Here is a 22,285-nt window from a genome sequence, read left to right as displayed (position 1 = left end):
GCTGATCTTCCTCCAAAGTTACGGCAGCTGATTGGGGGGGGGGGAAATCCCTATAGAAATTCCTCCCGTGCCAGGAGTTTAACCCCAGAATGTCACTGTGACAAATATGTATTTTATCCTGCATATCGGATTGTTGGCTTGAATTCCTCATTACTTGTAACGTTACACCAGGGGTTAATGCTGTGAAGTGTCTCAGCAAGGTGCAGAAATACACGTTTGGTTCTGGCTGGTGAAAAGTGGATGAAATGAGCATCTAGGTCTCGGTGTAACCGAAGGTGGCTTTATTGTGCTATCGTTGACTGAGGCTTGGGGATGGACCTGTCTCGTAATGTCTTTGGTAACTGGCTGGTGAAAGCAATGGGTTGTCAAAATAACGGTGAGGCTTAACAGCGCTCGCCGTTATTTATGGGTAAAAGGCACGCGGCCACTTCAGGCGAGGGGCGGATGCACGGTTAATCGCGGTGAGGCAAAGGTTGCTGTCCGAGTTTTCGCCGCTCCGCCGTTAGGTTCGCGGACACGGCATCTCGCTGTCTGTCTGACCTTTGACCCACATTGAATGGCGTGAAGTTGCCGTGTTTGCGCGGTCTATATCCGATCTCGGCCACAGATCTTTAGGGCTTGTAATTATATGTATATGTCAAATCTTTATCGCATAACACGCCTGTGAAGCTCCTTGGGACGTTTCACGACGTTAAAGGAGCTATATAAATACAAGTTGTTGTTGTTGTCATTGTGTAGCCTTTTAACGATGTGATCGGTGTTACTGACTGCCAATCAACCTCTCTGGCACTGAAAGTATGGAGTCTCATTCCTTCAGGTTGTGAATTGTTTTAGGAGATTTCTGTCCCTTTTCTCTCTCTCTCAATTCAATCTTCCATGATTTGCAATCTGTACCTGATTTGACGTTGAATTCACCCCTTTTAATTCCCCTCCTTCTCAGTCGTTCCACTGTTTATTTCCCAATCGATGAATCTGATTGGTTAAGGAGATACCCTGTTGCTTGTCCTGCTCACTCAGGTCTCCGATGCCCTGATTTCCCTCGCTACTCCATTATCAGTTTCCACTTTCAGTAACTTAACGGGCAAAACCTAAATGAGGTGAAGGGTGCAAGGACAAGTCTAACTAATGGGAGATGTCGTTAGATGCCCTGCTGCAGCAGAATCTGTCCTGTTTGGTTTCCATCATCAGCGATATTTCAGCTCAAGGACAAATATCCTTTATGTTTGACCAACACTGGCCCGCCATCTAATCTCCTCAGTCTGAGGAAGTTAACATGATGGCTTTGATTTGGGCTTGCTTACTAGTCCACACTGCGATCTATGGATTGATAGTAGGAGCATGTGTGCGCACTAGGAATGTGCAGCATAGCTTGGTCTCCATTCGTCTTGGTTCACCCTTGCCACTGGATCAAGACCTAGCTCTGTCAAGCCCGTGTGGTGGCTGGTGTGCAATGGCCACCCCATGTTAAAAGAATCCACGCACAGGCATCTTCCACCCTTCAGTATGTAGTTTCGGACCTAGAATGTCAGGTCCTTCATTGAAACACCTGTTCCTTTTTAGTGTGGAACTGGGTCATCCTCAATAGGAGGGACTGCTGAATACTACACTACACTATACTATACTACACTATACTATACTATCTAATCTCCATCAAAGGATTAGAAGGCAGAAGTTGTCAGCCTTGGCTCATTAGTAGTACTCACATCTCTGAGTCATAAGGTCATGGGTTCAAGCCCCAGGCTTGACAACATGATCCAGGCGACTTGGGTCCACTCACAAGGTCTGTGCAGCAAGGGCAGCAGGAGGGTTTCCAAAGGGGATGGAGTATCAAAGCAGGGAAATCCTGTTACAACTGTACAGGGCATTGGTGAGACCACACCTAGACCACTGCGTACAGTTTTGGTCTCCTTATTTATGGATATACTCATAAGGGATATACTTGCATTGGAGGCAGTTCAGAGAAGGTTCACTAGGTTGATTGCTGAGATGAAGGGGTTGACTTATGAAGAAAGGTTGAGCAGGTTGGGCCTATGCTCATTGGAGTTGAGAAGAATGAGAGGTGATCTTATTGAAACATATAAGATTCTGAGGGGACTCGACAGGGTGGATGCAGAGAGGATGTTTCCACTCGTGGGGGAATCTAGAACTAGGGGGCATAGTCTCAGAATAAGCGGTCACCCATTTAGAGCTGAGGTGAGGAGGAATTTCTTCTCTCAGAGGGTCATAAATCTGTGAAGCTGTGGAGGCTGGGTCATTGAATATATTTAAGGCGGAGATAGACAGATTTTTGAACGACACGTGTGTCAAGGGTTATGGGGAGCGGGCTTGTGGAGTTGAGGCCAGGATCAGATCAGCCATGATCTTATTGAATGGCGGAACAGGCTCAAGGAGCCGTGTGGCCTACTCCTGCTCCTAGTTCTTCTGTTCTTCTGAGTCACAGGGTCTTGGGTTCCAGCCCCACGCTTGAACACGTGATCCAGGCATCTTGGGTCCACTCACAGGGTCTGTGCGGGTAGCAGGAGAGCCGCAGTGGACCGCACTCGCCCACCAGGACCAGGGGTAGGCGAGCAGCTGGTCCGATTTGCTGGCACTGCCCAGGGAGGCTCACGGACCCTTGCCCAAGCTCGCCGACCGACATTGACTCCTGCTCCGGCTAAGCCTCGGTTTTAAAATATTCCTCCTTGTTTTCAGATCCCTCCACGGACTCGCCCCCTTCCCTCTCTCTGCAACCTCTTCCAATCACTCCACTTTTCTAATTCTGGTCTCTTGCGCATCCCTGATTATAATCACTCCACCATTGGCTACGTGCCCAAGGGGGTCGAGGGTCATGGGGAGCGGGCAGGGAAGTGGAGTTGAGGCCAGGATCAGATCAGCCATGATCTTATTGAATGGCGGAGCAGGCTCGAGGGGCCAGATGGCCTACTCCTGCTCCTATTTCTTATGTTCATAATCTGCCAGGTTGGCTGATTTTGGCCAACGAGGTAGTGGGGATTCTAAATCTGGCCTAAGACCACTGTGCTGCATTCATAAAAATCTGGTCACGGTTCCCCCCCACCCCTGCCGACCATCCATTGACCCTTGGCCACTGTCTAAGGCTGAACCAAATCTTGGCATCCTCTTTGACACGGAGCTGAGCTTCCGACCCCATATTCTCTCCATCACCAACACCGCCTACTTCTACTTCCTTAACATCGCCCGTCTCCTCCCCTGGCTCAGCTCATCTGCTGCTGAAACCCTCATCCATGCCTTTGTTACCTCGAGGCTCGACTATTCCAAGGCTCTCCAGGTTGGCCTCCTACCTTGCACCCTCCGTAAACTTCAGCCTATCTAAACCTCTTCTGCCCGGGTCCTAACTCGCACTGAGTCCCGCTCACCCATCACCCCCTGAGCTCACTGACCTACATTGGCCCCCGCCCCAGCAAAGCCTCGATTTTCGTCCTTGTTTTCAAATCCCTCCATTGCCTCGCCACTCCCTCTCTCTGCAACCTCTTCCAACCTTCGTGATCACTCCACTTTTCTAATTCTGGCCTCTTGCGCAACCCTGATTATAATCGTTCCACCATTGGTGGCCGTGCCTTCAACTGCCCAGGCCTCAAGCTGTTGAATTCACTCCCTAAATCTCTCTGCCCCTCTTATCCAGATATGAGGAAAGGATGAGTAGGTTGGGCCTCAGAAATTCAGAAGTATGAGAGGTGATCTTATCAAAACGTATAAGATTATGAGGGAGCTTGACAAGGTGGATGCAGAGAGGATGTTTCCACTGATAGGGGAGACTAGAACTAGAGGGCATAATCTTAGAATAAGAGGCCGCCCATTTAAAACTGAGATGAGGAGGAATTTCTTCTCTCAGAGGATTGTAAATCTGTGGAATTTGCTGCCTCAGAGAGCTGTGGAAGCTGGGTCATTGAATAAATTTAAGACAGAGGTAGACAATTTCTTAACCGATAAAGGAATAAGGGGTTATGGGGAATGGGCAGGGAAGTGGAGCTGAGTCCATGATCAGATCAGCCATGATTGTATTGAATGGCGGAGCGGGCTCGAGGGGCAGTATGGCCTATTCCTGCTTCTGTTTCTTACGTTCTTATATTTCTTACGTCCTCCTTTAAGTCACTCCTTAAAACCTATCTCTTTAACCACCTGTCCTAACATCTCTTTATGTGACTCTGTGTCAAAATGTTATTTGATAAACGCTGCTGTGAAGACCCTTGGAGCATTTTACTACCTTAAAGGCACTCTATAAATGGAGGCAGTTGTTGTTGTAATGTGTGGATGTTGGGTGAGAATGTTTGGCTTAATAATGAAGTCCTACGTAACGGAATACCTTATTGGCGCTTGTTATCCAGATTCAATCCTGTAGAATGGCGACCTGGCCAGATACCAGAGCGTGTATTACCTGTGGAGCCATGCTGCATTGCGGGGCATCGGCTCCTGGGAAGGGGGAAGCGGAAGGGGGATTGGGGAGAAAAGAGATGTGGCAGTAACATCATAATGGGGGAAATGTCGCTTTTTCACGGCATGTAAACGTTTTTAACTGCTGTCTCACTGGCCGTCATAGCTTTTTGAATGTTGTACTCTTCGTTGGGCAAATTGTATCAGCTGTCTCCCTTTTGTAACCCGTACAATTCCTCCTCTTTCAGCTGGTGTCCAACGTGCTGACCTTCTCCTGCACCAACATTGTGGGCGTCTGGACCCATTATCCGGCGGAGGTGTCTCAGAGGCAGGCGTTTCAGGAGACGCGAGAGTGCATCCAAGCCAGGCTGCACTCACAGAGAGAAAACCAGCAGCAGGTGAGAACCCGCGCATCAGCGCCAAACGGGATCGCACGTGTTTGACCGCAGTCGCCCAAAATAACACCTCGTAACAGGGCGACCGGCAATTGTACAGCGCCGTTCGCAACCTCAGGGCGCCCCAGAGCGCTTTAGGATCATTAGAATCTTGGCTATGATGAAAGATTGGATCGGCTGGGTTCATAGAATCATAGAAATTTACAGCACGGAAGGAAGTCATTTCGGCCCATCGTGTCCACGCCGGCCGACCAAGAGCTATCCAGCCGAATCTCACATTCACTGGAATTTAGAAGAATGAGAGGGGATCTCATAGAAACATAAAATTCTGACGGGACTGGACAGGTTAGATGCGGGAAGAATGTTCCCGATGTTGGGGAAGTCCAGAGCCAGGGGTCACAGTCTAAGGATAAGGGGTAAGCCATTTAGGACCGAGATGAGGAGAAACGTCTTCACCCAGAGAGTTGTGAACCTGTGGAATTCTCTGCCGCAGGAAGTTGTTGAGGCCAGTTCGTTAGATATATTCAAAAGGGAGTTAGATGTGACCCTTACAGCTAAAGGGATCAAGGGGTAAGGAGAGAAAGCAGGAATGGGGTACTGAAGTTGCATGATCAGCCATGATCATATTGAATGGTGGTACAGGCTCGAAGGGCCGAATGGCCTACTCCTGCACCAACTTCCTATGTTTCTATGTTTCTATTCCAGCTCTTGGTCTGCAGCCCTGTAGGTTACAGCACTTCAGGTACCATTTTAAATGTGGCGAGGGTTTCTGCCTCTACCACCATTTCTGGTAGTGAGTTCCAGAACCCCACCACCCTCTGGGTGAAGAAATTTACCCTCAAATCCCCTCTAAACCTTTTACCAATTAGTTTAAATCTATGTCCTCTGGTTGTTGACCCTTGTGCTAAGGGAAATAGGTCCTTCCTATCCACTCTATCCGGACCCCTCATAATTTTATACACCTTAATAAGGTGTACAACCAATGAAATATTTTTTGAAGTGTTGTCACTGTTGTAATGTAGGAAACGCAGTTGGTAATCTTGCGCACAGCAAGGTCCCACAAACAGCATCATCATCATAGGCAGTCTCTCGAAATTGAGGAAGACTTGCTTCCACTCTAAAAGTGAGCTCAATACAGGAATTACACAAACAGCAATGAGATAATGACTGATTTTTTAAAGTGATAAATATTGGCCAAGACACAGGGGAGGAACTCCCCTACTCTTTTACCTTTCCACCTGAAGGAGCAGATGGGGCCTCGGTTTAAAGTCTCACCCAAAAGATGGCACCACCGATAGTGCAGCACTCCACTGGACTGTCAGCCTAGGTTACATGCTCAAGTCCCTGGGGTGGGACTTGAACCCACAATCTTCTAACTCAGAGGCAAGTGTGCTACCCACTGAGCTAAGGCTGACACAATGGAAAAAAAAGGTTGGATTCTACCATTAAATATGGGGAGGGCGGCGGAAGGCACTTGAGGGTATACTCACCAAACAGAGTGTGTGTGGGTGAACTGGCAATGCAGTGTGGCAATAACTCATCATCATCACAGGCAGTCCCTCGGAATCGAGGAAGACTTGCTTCCACTCTAAAAATGAGTCCTCAGGCGACTGTACAGTCCAATACGGGAATTACAGTCTCTGTCACAGGTGGGACAGACAGTGGTTGAGGGAAAGGGTGGGTGGGGAGTCTGGTTTGCCGCACGCTCCTTCCGCTGCCTGCGCTTGTTTTCTGCATGCTCTCGGCGATGAGACTCGAGGTGCTCAACGCCCTCCCAGATGCACTTCCTCCACTTAGGGCGGTCTTTGGCCAGGGACTCCCAGGTGTCGGTGGGGATGTTGCACTTTATCAGTGTTGCAATAACTACAACATCAATAACTGGCATGAAATCCATGCTGACTAGTCATTATTATATTTTTGGTTTCCAGATGTGCTTCTGTTTTCTCCTGTAGTAGGGATTGCATTATTTTTCCTACCACCGATGTTAAGCTGACTGGTCTATAGTTCCCTGGACATGTTCTGTCCCCCTTCTTAAATATAGGCATTACGTTAGCTATCTACCAGTCCTCTGGCACTACACCTTGTTCTAATCAATTATTAAATATGTGAAGTAAAGCCTCTTCTATCTCTTCCCTAGATTCTTTTAAAATGCGTTGGCTAGACCACCAATCACTCTGTACGGGCTCCCATTACTATCAATGAGAATAACCCCCTAAAACATAAAACACAGCACAATAAATTTAAAAAACACCACACATATTTCAAATTAATTCAAATTAAAAAGTAGTTCAATGTTTTAGGAAGAAAAGATATTTTTTGGAATAAGTTCTTAATGTGTTTTTAATAATAGGGCTAAAAATAAACTTACCTTAATGGACAGGGTTTTTAATATAAAAATGAATGATTACATTTCATTTTTCTATGTCTTAAAAGTGTTACGACGGTAAAAGTAAGCTATGCGCCTGCTTTTACCAGGTGTAAGGGTTTGACGGGCATTCGCTGGGCATGAGTTGGGCAAATAGCCCAATCACTCCCACGCAGATGTCCTTCTCCCGGGGATGCGTGCGATCTAACTAAAGACATTTTGACAGATCAGAAAAGGCCGTTATCGGCGCTCCGAGAACTGGCTTTTGCGAGGCTTTGCCGAGTCCATGCGCACTTCGTACGCACTCGGCAAGGCCGGAATTTTCTGCCCATTGTATTTTTTAAAAAGCCTCCTGTTGTTCCACTTGTTTAATTCAAGTCGCTGAATAATTCAGATTATATTTTTAGTAACACTGTCTAATTATCAGTAAACTGTAGCACACAGAGGACGATTGGGTGCTGCTCATTATACTAAGCACCTGAATAATTCATATATGCTGTGTTAAAATTATATGAATAATGAATGGTTCTGGAAAACCTCCTATGAATATGTTAAAAGATCGTACACGGAAAGCATTTAATACTAATGGCACTCAGGCAGCAATGCAATTGTTAGAATTTGTCCAATATATGCCAATATTTATCCCACAACCCACATTCCCAGAAACAGATTATCTGGTCATTATCACATTGCTGTCTGTGGGAGCTTGCTGTGCGCAAATTGGCTGCCACGTTTCTCTACATTACAAGAGTGACTACACTCCAAAAAGTGCTTCGTTGGCTGTGATGCGCTTTGGGGTGTCTCGAGGTCATCAAGAGCACGATATAAAATGCTTTTTCATTTTATCATAAAGCCCTAAATGGGCAGTCTTCCTGATGGTGATTGTGTGTAAGACCGCCCATTTCCACCTCCGTAACATCGCCCGTCTCCGCCTTTGCCTCAGCTCATCCACTGCTGAAGCCCTCATCAATGCCTCTGTTACCTCTAGACTTAACTATTCCAATGCACTCCCACATTCTACCCTATGTAAACTAGAAGCGATCCAAAACTCGGCTGTCCGTGTCCTAACTCGCATTACGTCCCGCTCACCCATCACCCCTGTGCTCACCGACCTACATTGGTTTCCGGTTAAGCAATGCCTCGATTTCAAAATTCTCATCCTTATTTTCAAATTCCTCTATGGCCTCACACCTCCCTATCTCTGTAATCTCCTCCAACCCCATAACCCCCTCGTGATGAGTGCGCTCCTCTAATTCTGCCCTCTTGAGCATCCCCGATTATAATCGCTCAACATCGGTGGCCGTGCCTTCTGTTGCCTGGGCCCCAAGCTCTGGAACTCCCCTCCCTAAACATCTCCACCTCTCTACCTCTCTTGCCTCCTTAAAACAATACCTCTTCGGCCAAGCTTTTGGTCACCTGCGCTCATTTCTACTTTGGTGTCAATTTTTTTATCTCATAATACTTCTGTGAAGTGCCTTGGGATGTTTCACTACGTTAAAGGCGCTATATAAATACAAATTGTTGTACCTTTACCTGTGAAGGTCCCAGCCTTGATCCGTGGTCTGTGTTGAGTGAGCTGGTCTCAGCTGGTGGCTGTAAGGATGCTACAACCAGGTCCAATATGCTTTGTCTCGTCTCGTCTCGTGTGAGAGAGAGAGAGAGAGAGAGAGAGGAGGGGTGGGGGGGAGGGGCAAAACCAGGCTGTGACCCTGTTCCAGATTGCTGGCTTCTTTTTTTATTCATTCCGTGGGATGTGGGCGTCGCTGGCAAGGCCGGCATTTATTGCACATCCTTAGTTGCCCTCAAGAAGGCGGTGATGAGCTGCCTTCTTGAAAGAGGGCCTGTGTGGACAGGATCGGCCTTGGCTGTGATGTCATTCACGGACGGCCTTCCCCAGCGTTAGTTGAGCCTTTCAGGAGCAAACGGGAGGAGGCCGGAGCGGACTGCGTTGTCTCCCCTGGTCTGACCATTTCAATTTGCTTCCTCCTCACACAGGAGCGCCTCCTGTTGTCAGTACTTCCACGCCACGTTGCCATGGAAATGAAGGCCGACATTAACGCCAAACAGGAGGACATGATGTTCCACAAGATTTATATACAGAAGCATGACAATGTCAGGTAGGTGACTCCACCTTTGCCACCGGTGTTTAGTCTCTGCGCGTTGTCAGCTCATCAGCACCACCATGCTTTATGGAGGACTTATAGAGGGACAGTGGCAGTATGGATATGAAGTTGGCTGAGAAGCAGAAAGCAGAGAGTAGCAATGAATGGTTGTATTTCAGAACAGAGGGAACTATACAGTGGTGTCCTCCAGGGGTTGGTGTTAGTTAGGACCATTGCTCTTTTCGATATACATTAATGATCTGGACTTGGGCCTACAATGGCGCATTTTCAACTTTGGCAGCTGACACAAAACTCTGGAAATGCAGTAAACAATGAGGAGGATAGTATCAGACTTCAGGAAGACAGAGTTTAGAAGAACGAGGGGTGATCTCATTGAAACATACACAATTCTTACAGGGATTGACAAGGTAGATGCAGGGAGGATGTTTCCTCTGGCTGGGGAGTCTAGAACCAGGGGTCACAGTCTCAGAATAAGGGGTCGGCCATTTAGGACTGAGATGTGGAAAAATGTCTTCACTCAGAAGATGGTGAATTTTTGGAATTCTCTACCCCAGAGGGTTGTGGAGGCTCAGTCTTTGCGTATAATTAAGACAGAGATTGCAAGATTTTTTGGCTATTAAGGGAATCAAGGGAAATGGAGATGGTGCAGGAAAGTGGAGTTGAGCTAGAAGATCAGCCATGATATTGAATGGCGGAACAGGCTCGAGGGGCCGAATGGCCTACTCCTGCTCCTATCTCTTATGTTCTTCCGACATAGACAGACTGGTGAAATGGGCAGGCACATGGCAGATGACATTTAACGCAGAGAAGTGTTAAGTCACGTATTTTGGCGGGAAGAATGAGGCGAGGCGATATAAATTAAATGGCACAATTTTAAAGGGGGTGCAGGAACAGAGAGACCTGGGGGTGTGTGTACATCAATCTTTGAAGTTGGCAGGACAGGTTGGGTAAAGGCTGTTGAAAAAGCATGTGGGATTCTGGCTTTGGAGTACAAAATCAGGGAAGTTATGCTAAACCTTTATCAATTGCTGGTCAGGCCTCAGAAAGGGTATTGTGTCCAATTCTGGGCACCATCCTTTGGGAGGAATGTCAAGGCCTGAGAGAGGTCCCGGATGAGATTTGCTTGAACAGTGCCAGAGATGAGGGTTTTCAAATATGTGGGGAGACTGCAGAAGCTGGGGGTTCTCCTCTTTAGAGCAGAGAATGTTAAAGGGACATTTAATAGAGTGCTCAAAATTGTGAAGAGTTTTGATAGAGTAAATGGGGAATCGCTATTCCCACTGGCAGGCGGGTTGGTAACCAGAGGACACGAGATTAAGTTAATTGCCAAAAAAAATCCTTGAGATAACATTTTTATTTTTTTTTTATTTTTTTTGAAATGGGCAGGGAGATAAGCTTGTGCTTTGGCACTTGATTATTTAAAAAGCATCAAAAAATAGTTTTGTTTTTTGGCAACCAAGCACAAAGATGATTTTATTGACGAGGAGAATTTTTTTTTTTACGCAGCAAGCTGTTATGATCTGGGATGCACTGACTGAAAGCAGATTCAATAGTAACTTTGAAAAGGGAATTGGATATATGCTGGAAGGGGAAATATTTTCAGGGCTGTGGGGAAAGAGCAGGGGGAGTGGGACTAATTGGAGAGCACTATCAAAGAGCCGGCACAGGCACAATGGGCCTAGTGGCCTCCTTCTGTGGTGTACGATGGCGTGGTGGAGGAATCCAGAATGAGTGGACACAATCTCAAAATTAGAGCTAGGCCATTTAGCATAGAAACATAGAAAATAGGTGCAGGAGTTGGCCATTCGGCCCTTCGAGCCTGCACCACCATTCAATATGATCATGGCTGATCATGCAACCTCAGTACCCTATTCCTGCTTTCTCTCCATACCCCTTGATCCCTTTAGCCATAAGGGCCACATCTAACTCCCTTTTGAATATATCTAACGAACTGGCATCAACAACTTTCTGTAGTAGAGAATTCCACAGGTTCGCAATTCTCTGAGTGAAGAAGTTTCTCCTTATCTCAGTCCTAGATGGCTTACTCCTTATCCTTAGACTGTGACCCCTGGTTCTGGAATTTCCCAACATCGGGAACATTCTTCCTGCATCTAACCTGTTCAATCCCGTCAGAATTTTATACGTTTCTATGAGATCCCCTCTCATTTTTCTAAACTCCAGGAATCGAGGAAAACTTGCTTCCACTCTTAACATGAGTTCTTAGGTGACTGAACAGTCCAATACGAGAACCACAGTCTCTGTCAAAGGTGGGACAGCTAGTCATTGAGGGAAAGGGAGGGTGGGACAGGTTTGCCGCACGCTCTTTCCGCTGCCTGCGCTTGATTTCTGCATGCTCTCGGCAACGAGACTCAGGAGCTTAGCTGCCCTCCTGGATGCACTTCCTCCACTTAGGGCGGTCTTTGGCCAGGGACTCCCAGGTGTCAGTGGGGATGTTGCACTTTATCAGGGAGGCTTTGAGGGTGTCCTTGTAACGTTTCCACTGCCCACCTTTGACTCGTTTGCCATGAAGGAGTTCCGAGTAGAGCGTTTGCTTTGGGAGTCTTGCATCTGGCATGTGAACAATGTGGCCCGCCCAACGGAGCTGATCAAGTGTGGTCAGTGTTTCAATCCTGGAGATGTTGGGCTGGTCGAGGACGCTAACGGTGGTGCGTCTGTCCTCCCAGGGGATTTGCGGGATCTTGCGGAGACATCGCTGGTGGCATTTCTCCAGCGACTTGAGGTGTCTACTGTACATGGTCCATGTCTCTGAGCTTTACAGGAGGGTGGGTATTACTACAGCCCTGTAGACCATGAGCTTGGTGACACATCACATCACCCTGCCCACTGAGATCCTTAACAGGCAGGCAGCTCGTTTCTCCACTCAGCATCTCAAGAGCCAAGCCCGACATCCCAAGCTTTTCCTGGAGCACGAAACAGCAACTGTTGGAGAGCGTAGAAGTTCTAGAGGATACTGATGAGTGGAATGGTAGTGAGTGATAAGCCTGTGCAAATCCTGGTATTTCCCGCAAATTCTCACTGCGCAGCAGTGCGTTGAACACGGTGGTTAGAGTAGCGCCAGGTAGAATTAAAAAGGGAGACACTTGTCTCACCCTTATGTAAAGTGGAGCACTAAGTAAGGGTGGCAGCGTGGATGGGCCGAGGGTGATCAAAGGCAGGACATCTGAATTATGGGGTATTTTCAAATGTGACGAAAAGTACGGGGGGGTGGAAATTCGGGAGCGCCCCATTCGTGGGACTAACTTTTAAAAGTTGAAAACATTCGCAGAAATTGGGGGTTTGGGCTCCAGGAAGGAAGCGGAATGATAAATCAAGCGCCGCACTTCCTGCCTGGAGCACAAGGGGGCAGCAGAGGGGGGTCGGTAGGTGTGCAACGCTGCCACGTTGGAAGGCTCCTTCCCTCCCATAAAGGGACAGGCCGTCGCTGCAGGCCCTGTAAGGGAAAAACCTACCCGGCCCCCGAAGGCAGCCGCGATCCGGCCCCATCAGCCGCGAAGCACCGCAGCAGAGTGCCGGGCTGATCGATCGGGAGGGCAGAGGCTTGGAAAAAAATCGAGTTCGAACGTTTCAGAATTTTTTTTAAGGATGCGTTTATTTGTACAGGTTGACCCTCCCTTATCCGGAGCCCTCAGGACCTGGCCTGTTCTGGGATAAGGAATTTTTCCGGACGAGGGTTGGTCACCTTAAATTGAATGGTGCAGGTATTGAGCGAGGGGATATCGGGGCAGGGGATATCGGGGCTGGCTGGCTTGGGGCTGGGAGTGCGGCAGAGAGATCATGGGTGGGGGAGGGGAGGAAGGGGGGGGTTGGTGGATCGCGGGGTCAGGCTAGCGATTGCAGGAGTCGGCAGCGAGGAAGGACTTCAATTTGTTCATGTCGGAGTTTTGCGCATGCGCCACCCAGTGGCCGGGAATGGTTCTGGACGAGGGGTGGTTCTGGATAAGGGAGTTCTGGATAAGGGAGGTTCAACCTGTACGAACTGAATTGCAGCCGTTTCTCTGATTGGCTCTCCATTATCACATGACCTATTGCTGATTGGAGGATAAGCCACACCCTGCAGTTTCTCTGGAATGTGTAAATGGAACCGCCCAACCTAACTTTGCGCATTGTAACATGATCCGTTTGGACTTCAGAAGTGAGAGAGGACACAACCCTCCTCCAGTCGAAGTCCCTCCTTACCCCAGAGCAAGTGCATCCCCCTTATCCCAGCCTAAGTCCCTTACCCAACCTTAACCCCCCCCCCCACCATACATGGGACATTGTGTGAGGATTGTTAACAGGTTTATTGGGTCTGAAGTATCAGTGTCATGACTTCTGGATTTCATCCACTCCAACAATGTCGAGTGTAGGTGTAAAGGGGGTTGAATGAACGTGATTTGTCTTCCCTGAGTTCCCTCTCTTCCTGCCCCTCCCACCCCATCTCTCTCTCTCCCCCCCCACCCTGTCTCTCTCTCTCTCCCCCCCCAACCCATTTCTCTCTCCCCCCATCCCCCCCACCCCATCTCTCTCTCTCCCCCCCAACCAGACTCTCTCACCGCCCCCCCTCCCCAAAAGGCCCTCTCTCTCCCACCACCCCAACCAGGCTCGCTCTCTCCGTCACCCCACCACCCCCAAAACCAGGCTCCCGGTCTCCGAACCCCCAAACAGGCAATCTCCCCCTCCTCCCTACTAAACAGGCTCCCTTTCCACCCCTCCCCCACCCCTCACCCAACCAGGCTTTCTCTTCCACCACCCCCCCGCCAAAACAGGCTCACTGTTCCCCCCCCCCCCCCCAAAAAACAGGCTCTCTCTCCCCTCTCCCCCAACCAGGCTCTCTCTCCACCCACCTCCCCCCCCCCCCCCCACCACCAACCAGGCTCTCTGTCCTCCACCCCTCCCCCGCCAACCAGGCTCTCTCTCCCCCCCCATCCGTCTCCCCCCCCCCCCCAGCCAAACAGGCTCTCTCTGCCCTCTCCCCCAACCAGGCTCACTCTCACCCTGCCCCCCAAACAGGATACCCCCCCACCCAAGCCAGTTTTTCACCCCCTCCCCCTCCCCGCCCCCCCCGCCTGACCCCAACCAGGCGCTCTCTCTCTCTCTCTCTCTCTCTCTCCCCCGCCCCCCCCGGTCGCCCACCGACTCTCTCTGCACGCTGCTGTTCCCCCCGCCTCAGGGCTCGGCGGCCATCGGCCAGCGGTCCAACAGGCAACATGGTGTTCGGGCCGGTTCCAATGCATGCGCGATGCTGCGGGGGGGGGGGCGGAACCCAAGTTCGAGTCCGGGGCGTTACTGGGGCGGACACACACAGCGATGACATCACGATCTCCGGGCGAAGGGGATTGGGGCGCCACGCCCCACCACCGCCACAAACCTCCCGCCGAGTATGGCCAGAGTCGATCTTCTCCCCATGCCTGGTCGGTAAGCGCTAAGCGCCCCGTTATCTCCTCTGAGCCGCTAAGGAGGCCAAGCATATGAAAATTAACATTTAGGCCACAATTAAAGAAAGACTTGCGTTCAGATCTCATGTTGCAGGACTTCCCAAAACGCGTTACAGCCAATGAACTACTTTTGGGGTGTAGTCACTGTTGTAATGTGGGAAACACAGCAGCCAACATGTGCACAGCAAGCTCCCACAAACAGCAACGTGATGATGACCAGATAATCTGTTTCAGTGATGTGATTCAGCTGTGTGATGCCCCAGGCATCAGAATCACTACTAAGGGAAGCGGCTGTGATGTATAATTCAGCCCGATCTATTCCTGGCCTCTGCAAAGCAAACTGTGAAGCCCCCAGCGAGAGTGCCGTCAGGCTTCATGAATGTAGCAGAGGGACAGAGCCTCATTGAAGAGATGAACAGAGCGGACCGCAGGGGCCTGGCCTGAGAAACACCAGGGAATGACTTCAATAAGGTTCCAGTTTGTTGTATCTGCCAACAGTTTAACCTTCTGAGTAAAAGAAAGAACAAAGACTTGCATTTATATAGCGCCTTCCACGACCACCGGACGTCCCAAAGCGCTTTCCAGCCAACGGAGTACTTTTGGAGTGTAGTCCCTGTTGTGATGTGGGAAACACAGCAGCCAATTTGCGCACAGCAAGCTCCCCCAAACAGCAATGTGATAAATAACCAGATAATCTGTTTTTTTGTTATGTCGATTGAGGGATAAATATTGGCCCCAGATAACTCCCCTGCTCTTCTTCGAAATAGTGCCCTGGGATCTTTTGGGTCCACCCGAGATGGCAGACGGGGCCTCGGTTTAACATCTCATCCGAAAGACGACACCTCCGACACTGCAGCGCTCCCTCAGCACTGCACTGGGAGGGTCAGCCTAGATTTTTGTGCTCAAGTCTCTGGAGTGGGACTTGAACCCACAACCCTTTGACTCAGGGCTACCCACTGAGCCACAGCTGACACAGAGTAGGAAACTTCAGCATCAATACCCCACCCTATAACAAGGTGACCATCTTTCTTTTTTATTATTATTATTTCATTTGATTTTTGTCCAACTTACCAAGGTGAAATACATTAATTGTGGGAAATAGCAGCAAGTATAGGGTTATGGAGTGGGCAGGGAAGTGGAGCTGAGATCAGCCATGATCTTATTGAATGGCGGAGCAGGCTCGAGAGGCCGAATGGCCTACTCCTGCTCCTGTTTCTTATGTTCTGATATCAGATAAATTAGCCCCATTCAACATCAATCTGCATTTATATAGCAGCTTTAACCTAGTAAAACGTCCCAAGGTGCTTTACAGGAACTTTATCAAGCAGAAATTTGACACCGAGCCAAAGATGATGACATTGGGACAGGTGACCAAATAAGAACAAACCGGCTTTTGCGATGCCTTCGCGGGTCCGTACACACTCCGTACGGACCCAGGGAGGCCGGGATTTCAAGGCCGATATGTTTCAATGAGATCGCTTGCTTACGGAGGTAAGTTTTAAGGATTGTCTTGCTAGAGAAACGAGAGATAGGTGGAGAGGTTTAGGGAGGGAATTCCAGAGCTTAAGACTGCCGAAGACACGGCCACCAATGGTGGGGCGAAGAGAGCGGGGGATGGGCAGAGATCTCGGACGGCGGTAGGACTAGAGGAGGTGAGATTATGAGGGGGGGCTGGGGGAGGGGGAGGGGGGGTTAAGGTTATGGATCTGTAAACTGAGACAGGATTACAATTTCTGCCCGAAATATGTGTGCGTTGTCTCTGCATAATAATCGCCCGATCGAATTGCTCCTTCATCACAGACATAACAACTTGTATTTGTATAACGCCTTTCATGTAGTAAAACGTCCCAAGGTGCTTCACAGGCGCTTTAAGACAAATCAAATTAATCTAACACTGAGCCGCATAAGAAGAAATTCATCCAGACGACTAAAAGCTTGGTCAAAGAGGTAGGTTTTAAGGAGGGTCGTAAAGGAGGAAAGAGAGGTAGCGAGGTGGAGAGGTTTAGGCAGGGAGTTCCAGAGCTTGGGGCCCAGGCAACAGAAGGCACGGCCACCGATGGTTGAGCGATTAAGAGCATAAGACCATAAGATCATAAGAACATAAGAAATAGGAGCAGGTGTAGGCCATTTGGCCCCTCGAGTCTGTTCCGCTATTCAATAAGATCTTGGCTGATCTGATCATGGACTCAGCTCCACTTCCCCACCCGCTCCCCATAACCTTTTACTCCCTTATGCTCAAAAATCTGACTGTCTCCACCTTAAATATACTCAATGACCCAGCCTCCACAGCTCTCTGGGGCAGAGAATTCCACAGATTTACGACCCTCTGAAAGAAGAAATTCCTCCTCAACTCAGTTTTAAATGGACGGTCCCTTATTCTGAGACTATGTCCCCTAGTTTTAGTTTGCCCTATGAGTGGAAATATCCTCTCTGCATCCACCTTGTCGAGCCCTCTCATTATCATAAGTTTCAATAAGATCACCCCTCATTATAATCAGGGGTGCACAAGAGGGTAGAATTAGAGGAGCGCAGACACAGCCAACCTAGGACTCCAGGCAGCTGATGTCAGTCCATCTGTTATGTGTAGCGTACAGGTTAATCTACCTCAGTGTGTGTGTTTGTTTAACGTAGTTGAAGCGAAAGTACTAATTATTATCTTAAAAATAGCACAGAGGAACTTTACAACTGTTCAGTGGGCTGTAGTTGAAACAAATTCATTTAAGCAGGAGCAAACCACTAGCATCATTGTAATTCGGATAATGTCTTCATCACCATAGGCGGTCCCCTGAATCGAGGATGACTTGCTTCCACGCCAAAAAGGGATGAGTTCACATGTATTTCAATGAAGGACCTAATATTCCAGGTCACAAACTACTTCTTGAAGTGTGGAAGATGCCTGTGCGTGGATTTTTTTGGTGGCCGTTGCACACCAGCTTGGCCTTGGTCCAGTGGCAAGGGTTAACCAAGACATAGAATCATAGAAAATAGGTGCAGGAGTAGGCCATTCAGCCCTTCGAGCCTGCACCGCCATTCAATGAGTTCATGGCTGAACATGCAACTTCAGTACCCCATTCCTGCTTTCTCGCCATACCCCTTGATCCCCCTAGTAGTAAGGACTTCATCTAACTCCTTTTTGAATATATTTCGTGAATTGGCCTCAACGACTGGAGACCAGCTCTGCTGCACGGACCTAGTGCGCACACATATCGCAGTGTGGGCTGGGCCCGTGCTGCCCCTGGGCCCTCGCCTCTTCTGGGCTCCAAACTCTCGCCTCTCCTTCGTCCCGACCTCGCTGCTCCTGCTGCGCCTGCCCACGCTCCGATCACCGACTTGGATTATGCTGACGTCCAATCCAGTCGCCCTCTTCACTGCCGTCGCTCTCCTGCACCAGCACGTGCCATTGCCAGGCCGCCGCTCGCTGCTCTTTTTAAGATAATGGGCCCGAAATTGGTGGACATACCGCCCACGGACTGCTGACATACCGCCCAAAATCGCGAAATTGATCAGAAAATGCCTACATACTGCCCTCATACCGCCCAGCGGAAAATTCATCAGTGACATACCGCCAGGAGGTATGCATACTGTCCGCCCCTGCACACCGCCGACATACCGCCCAAAATCGCCAAATTGATCACTTACCACCGACATACCGCCCAAAATCGCCAAATTGATCACTTACCACCGACATACCGCCCAAAATCGCCAAATTGATCACTTACCACCGACATACCGCCCAAAATCGCCAAATTGATCACTTACCACCGACATACCGCCCAAAATCGCCAAATTGATCACTTACCACCGACATACTGCCGACCCTGCAGACCGCCCTGGAAAAGGTGGTTTTAAGTCAGTCTTCAGTCGGCGCGATACATCTTTAGCTGTGAATGTTTTTATCTCTCTCAACATCCCCCACCCCCCCCCCGTCTCTCCCAGCCCCCAGTCTCTTCTGCAACCCCCCTCCCCCACACAGCGATCTCCCCCCAAGAAGCGATCTCCCTTCACAGGTATCTCCCCACACTTACCTGCACAGTGCTCTCAGGCCAGCAGTTTCCATCGATTCTGGTCGGTGTCTCTCGGGGGGGGGGGGGAGGGGGGGGGGCGGGCAGAGCTTCGCAGCAGCATGCGCAGAACTCAGGACCCGAAGATTCCCGAGTGAAAAGGACTCACCATTCGCACACCGCCTGCTGCACTCCGCTCGGTATACTGCCGATAAAAAAGTGACCAAAATCGCGCGCACTCCGCCCCAACGATACCCGCCGGTATGAAACGACATACCACCGAGAAATGGGCGGACAACCAATTTCGGCCCCAATGACTGTTTATGTGGCACACATGTGGCCTGATATAGTGCAGGGATCTCAGCAGGTCTGATTCGAGCTGTATTTCAACGGTTTGAAGAATGAGCAGCTTCTTTAAAAAACCAGAAGCAGTTTAGAAACTTTCTAGAGCTGAGGGTTTTAGCTTTGCGCAGTCGACAAGCAGAATAAGCATTAAGCAAAACGTTTGGTGAATTGGGGTCCAGCCTTGGCTCAGTGGGTAGCCTCTGAGTCAGAAGGTTGTGGGTTTAAGTCCCACTCCAGGGACTTGAGCACAAAAATCCAGGCTGACACTCTGGTGCAATGCTGAGGGAGTGCTGCACTGTCAGAGGTGTTGTCGTTTGGATGAGGCGTTAAACCAAGGCTCCGTCTGCTCTCCCATGGCACTATTTTGAAGAAGAGCAGGGGAGTTATCCCTGGTGTCCTGGCCAATATTTTCCCTCAATCAACATCATTAAAAAAAATTATCTCGTCATGATTGAGGAGCGGGCAGGGAAGTGGAGCTGAGTCCATGATCAGATCAGCCATTATCTTATTGAATGGCAGAGCAGGCTCAAGGGGCCGTGTGGCCTACTCCTGTTCCTATTTCTTATGTTCTTATTATCACGTTGCCGTTTGTGGGAGCTTGCTGTGCATACATTAGCTGCCGCGTTTCCCACATTCGAACAATAACTACACTTCAAAAAGTACTTCATTGGCTGTAAAGCACTTTGGGACGTCCTGTGATTGTGAAAGGCGCTATATAAATGCAAGTCTTTCTTTTTTTTCTCTTTAGCTCTTGAACTAAATCACCAGCATACGTGAGAAGCATTTTAATAGTCCAACAAGTAAGGGAGGCCTTACTAAAATTGTGCTTTTGTCTCTGGGGACTTGAGCTTGAACCAGGCCAGTCTGATGGGGTTAAAATCTGCTGTCTGGTCAGGGTGCTGAAGTGAAATGAGTTTCGGCAGTCTGAACCCTGTTCCTAGCTGGCACAGGTCCATGATGTTCTGGAGACAAAAGGCCAATGTCTGATCCATCGTACGCAACTCAGCCTTTCAATTTAAATACCAATGGAAAATGTAGCACAACACTCAGCGGGTCAGGCAGCATCTGTGCAGAGAGAAAAAAAAGAGTTGATGTTTCAGGTTGACGACTCTTCATCCCTTTTTGGTCCTCCCAGCTTCTAAGATTTGCGCCTCCAAGGCAGGTGGCGCTGTGGCGCTACGCAACACGGCACTGTCCCCTTCGCATGACCTTCTTCGACCTGGCGCTCATAGCCTCCTGCTTCCTGAAAGCGGACCTTTTTACAGCTGGCTCGATTCCGTCTCCCAATCAGCAGCCTCCCACCTCTTCGCCTGGGCTCCTGCTCCTGACCTTTGTCCAGCCGTTCTTGCTGACATTGAATTTCCTCATGGAATTTCCTATGTGTCAGCCGTGGCTCAGTGGGTAGCACACTGGCCTCTGAGTCAGAAGGTTGTGGGTTCAAGTGCCACTCCAGCGACGTGAGCACATAAATCTAGGCTGACACTCATCATCAGCATCATCATCATAGGCAGTCCCTCAAAATTGAGGGTGTCTTGTGTCGGGGATGTGGCCCGCCCAACAGAGCTGGTCGAGCGTGGTCAGTGCTTCGATGCTGGGGATGTTGGTCTGATCGAAGACACTGACGTTGGTGCGTTGGTCCTCCCAGGGGATTTGCAGGATCTTGCGGAGACATCGTTGGTGGTATTTCTCCAGCGACTTGAGGTGTCTACTGTGTATGGTCCACGTCTCTGAGCCATACAGGAGGGCAGGTACCACTACAGCCCTGTAGACCATAAGCTTGGTGCCAGATTTGAGGGCCTATCTTCAAACACTCTCTTCCTCAGGCGACGGAAGGCTGCGCTGGCGCTCGGGAGGCGCTGTTGGACCTCGTCGTCGATGACGATAACGGCTCATTAACAGTTTGCACCTCTCCTGTCAAAGACAATAGGATACCTTTCAAAGTGCGGCCATGCAGGGGTTACTTGGCAACCAGTAAGCCCACAGCAGGATTCCACAGGCAGCAATGTGATAATGACCGCGTAATCTGCTTCTTATTGATGTTGGTCGAGGGCTAAGTATTGGCCCAGGACACCGGGCGGGGGGGGGCGACGGAATCAAGTGAGAAGGGGATCGGGCAGGAAAGTGAAGTTGAGGTCGAAGGTCAGCTGTGTTCTCATTGTATGGCGGAGCAGGCTCGAGGGGCCGAATGGCCTACACCTGCTCCTATTTCTTATATTTGTATGATTTTAAGAGCAGAGCAGTTGCCCCCCCTCTCCGCCCCCCCTCGAATCGAGGATGACTTGCTGCCACGTCAAAAAGTTCACAAATGTTTCAATGCAAGACCTAATATTCCAGGTCCCGATCTACATCTTGAAGGGTGGAAGATGTCTGTGTGTGGATTTTTTTCATGTGTTGTGGCCATTGCACACCAGCCACCACACGGGCTTGACAGAGCTAGGTCTTGGTCCAGTGGCAAAGATTAACCAAGGCGACTGGAGACCAGCTCTGCTGCACGGACCTAGTGCGCTACACATATCGCAGTGTGGGCTGGCCCGTGCTGCCCCTGGGCCCTTGCCTCTTCTGGGCCCCAAACTCACGCCTCTCCTGGGCCCCGATCACCTCGCTCCATGATCACTCGCCGTTCCTTCGCCCCGACCTTGCCGCTCCTAATGTACCTGCCCACGCTCCAATCAGCGACCTGGACCTTGGTGACGTCCAATCCATTCACCCTCTTCACAGCCGTCACTCTCCAGCACGCGCTGTACCTTGAAGTGTAGGAAGCAGCACATGTATGGATAATAAGAGGTTACAGTACCATTGATTGCCTGAGGATGGATCATGTCATGGTCATGTGGCTTGACAGAGCTAGGTCTTGGTCCAGTGGCAAGGATTACCCAAGACGGCTTGAGACCAGATCTGCTGCACGGACCTAGTGTGCACACATATCATGGGCACCTAAAAGGATATAGAGGCACTGGGGAGGGTTCAGAGAAGACTTACAAGGATGATACCAGAAATGCGAGAGTATACCTATCAGGAAAGGATGAACAGGCTGGGTCTCTTTTCTCTTGAAAGAGAAAGGCTGAGGGTTTTTAAAATTATGAAAGGTTTTGATAGAGTGGATACAGAGAGAGTGTTTCCACTTGTGGGGAAGAGCAAAACCAGAGGCCATCAATATAAGATAGTCAGCAAGAAATCCAATAGGGAATTCAGAAGAAACTTCTTTACCCAGAGAGTGGTGAGAATGTGGAAC

The 22,285-nt window shown here is 49.5% G+C and overlaps 1 protein-coding gene and 1 long non-coding RNA gene across 3 annotated transcripts in view; one reads left to right on the top strand and one right to left on the bottom strand.

Moving 5' to 3' along the window:
• adcy5 (adenylate cyclase 5) overlaps positions 1–22,285 on the top strand; it is a 531,201-nt gene that overhangs the window by 275,834 nt on the left and 233,082 nt on the right. The window contains exons 2-3 of the mRNA XM_070875264.1: positions 4,638–4,787; positions 9,145–9,266. Of these exons, the coding sequence (XP_070731365.1) occupies positions 4,638–4,787; positions 9,145–9,266 (272 nt within the window). The remainder of the gene's footprint in view (positions 1–4,637; positions 4,788–9,144; positions 9,267–22,285) is intronic.
• LOC139259689 (uncharacterized) overlaps positions 1–22,285 on the bottom strand; it is a 180,907-nt gene that overhangs the window by 12,366 nt on the left and 146,256 nt on the right. The gene's annotated exons all lie outside the window — the stretch shown is intronic.

The sequence above is a fragment of the Pristiophorus japonicus genome, chromosome 3 (genome assembly GCF_044704955.1).
Source record: "Pristiophorus japonicus isolate sPriJap1 chromosome 3, sPriJap1.hap1, whole genome shotgun sequence".
Classification (NCBI taxonomy): domain Eukaryota; kingdom Metazoa; phylum Chordata; class Chondrichthyes; family Pristiophoridae; genus Pristiophorus; species Pristiophorus japonicus.
Note: the sequence above shows the minus strand (reverse complement) of the source record. Positions and strands in the feature narration are given on the sequence as shown.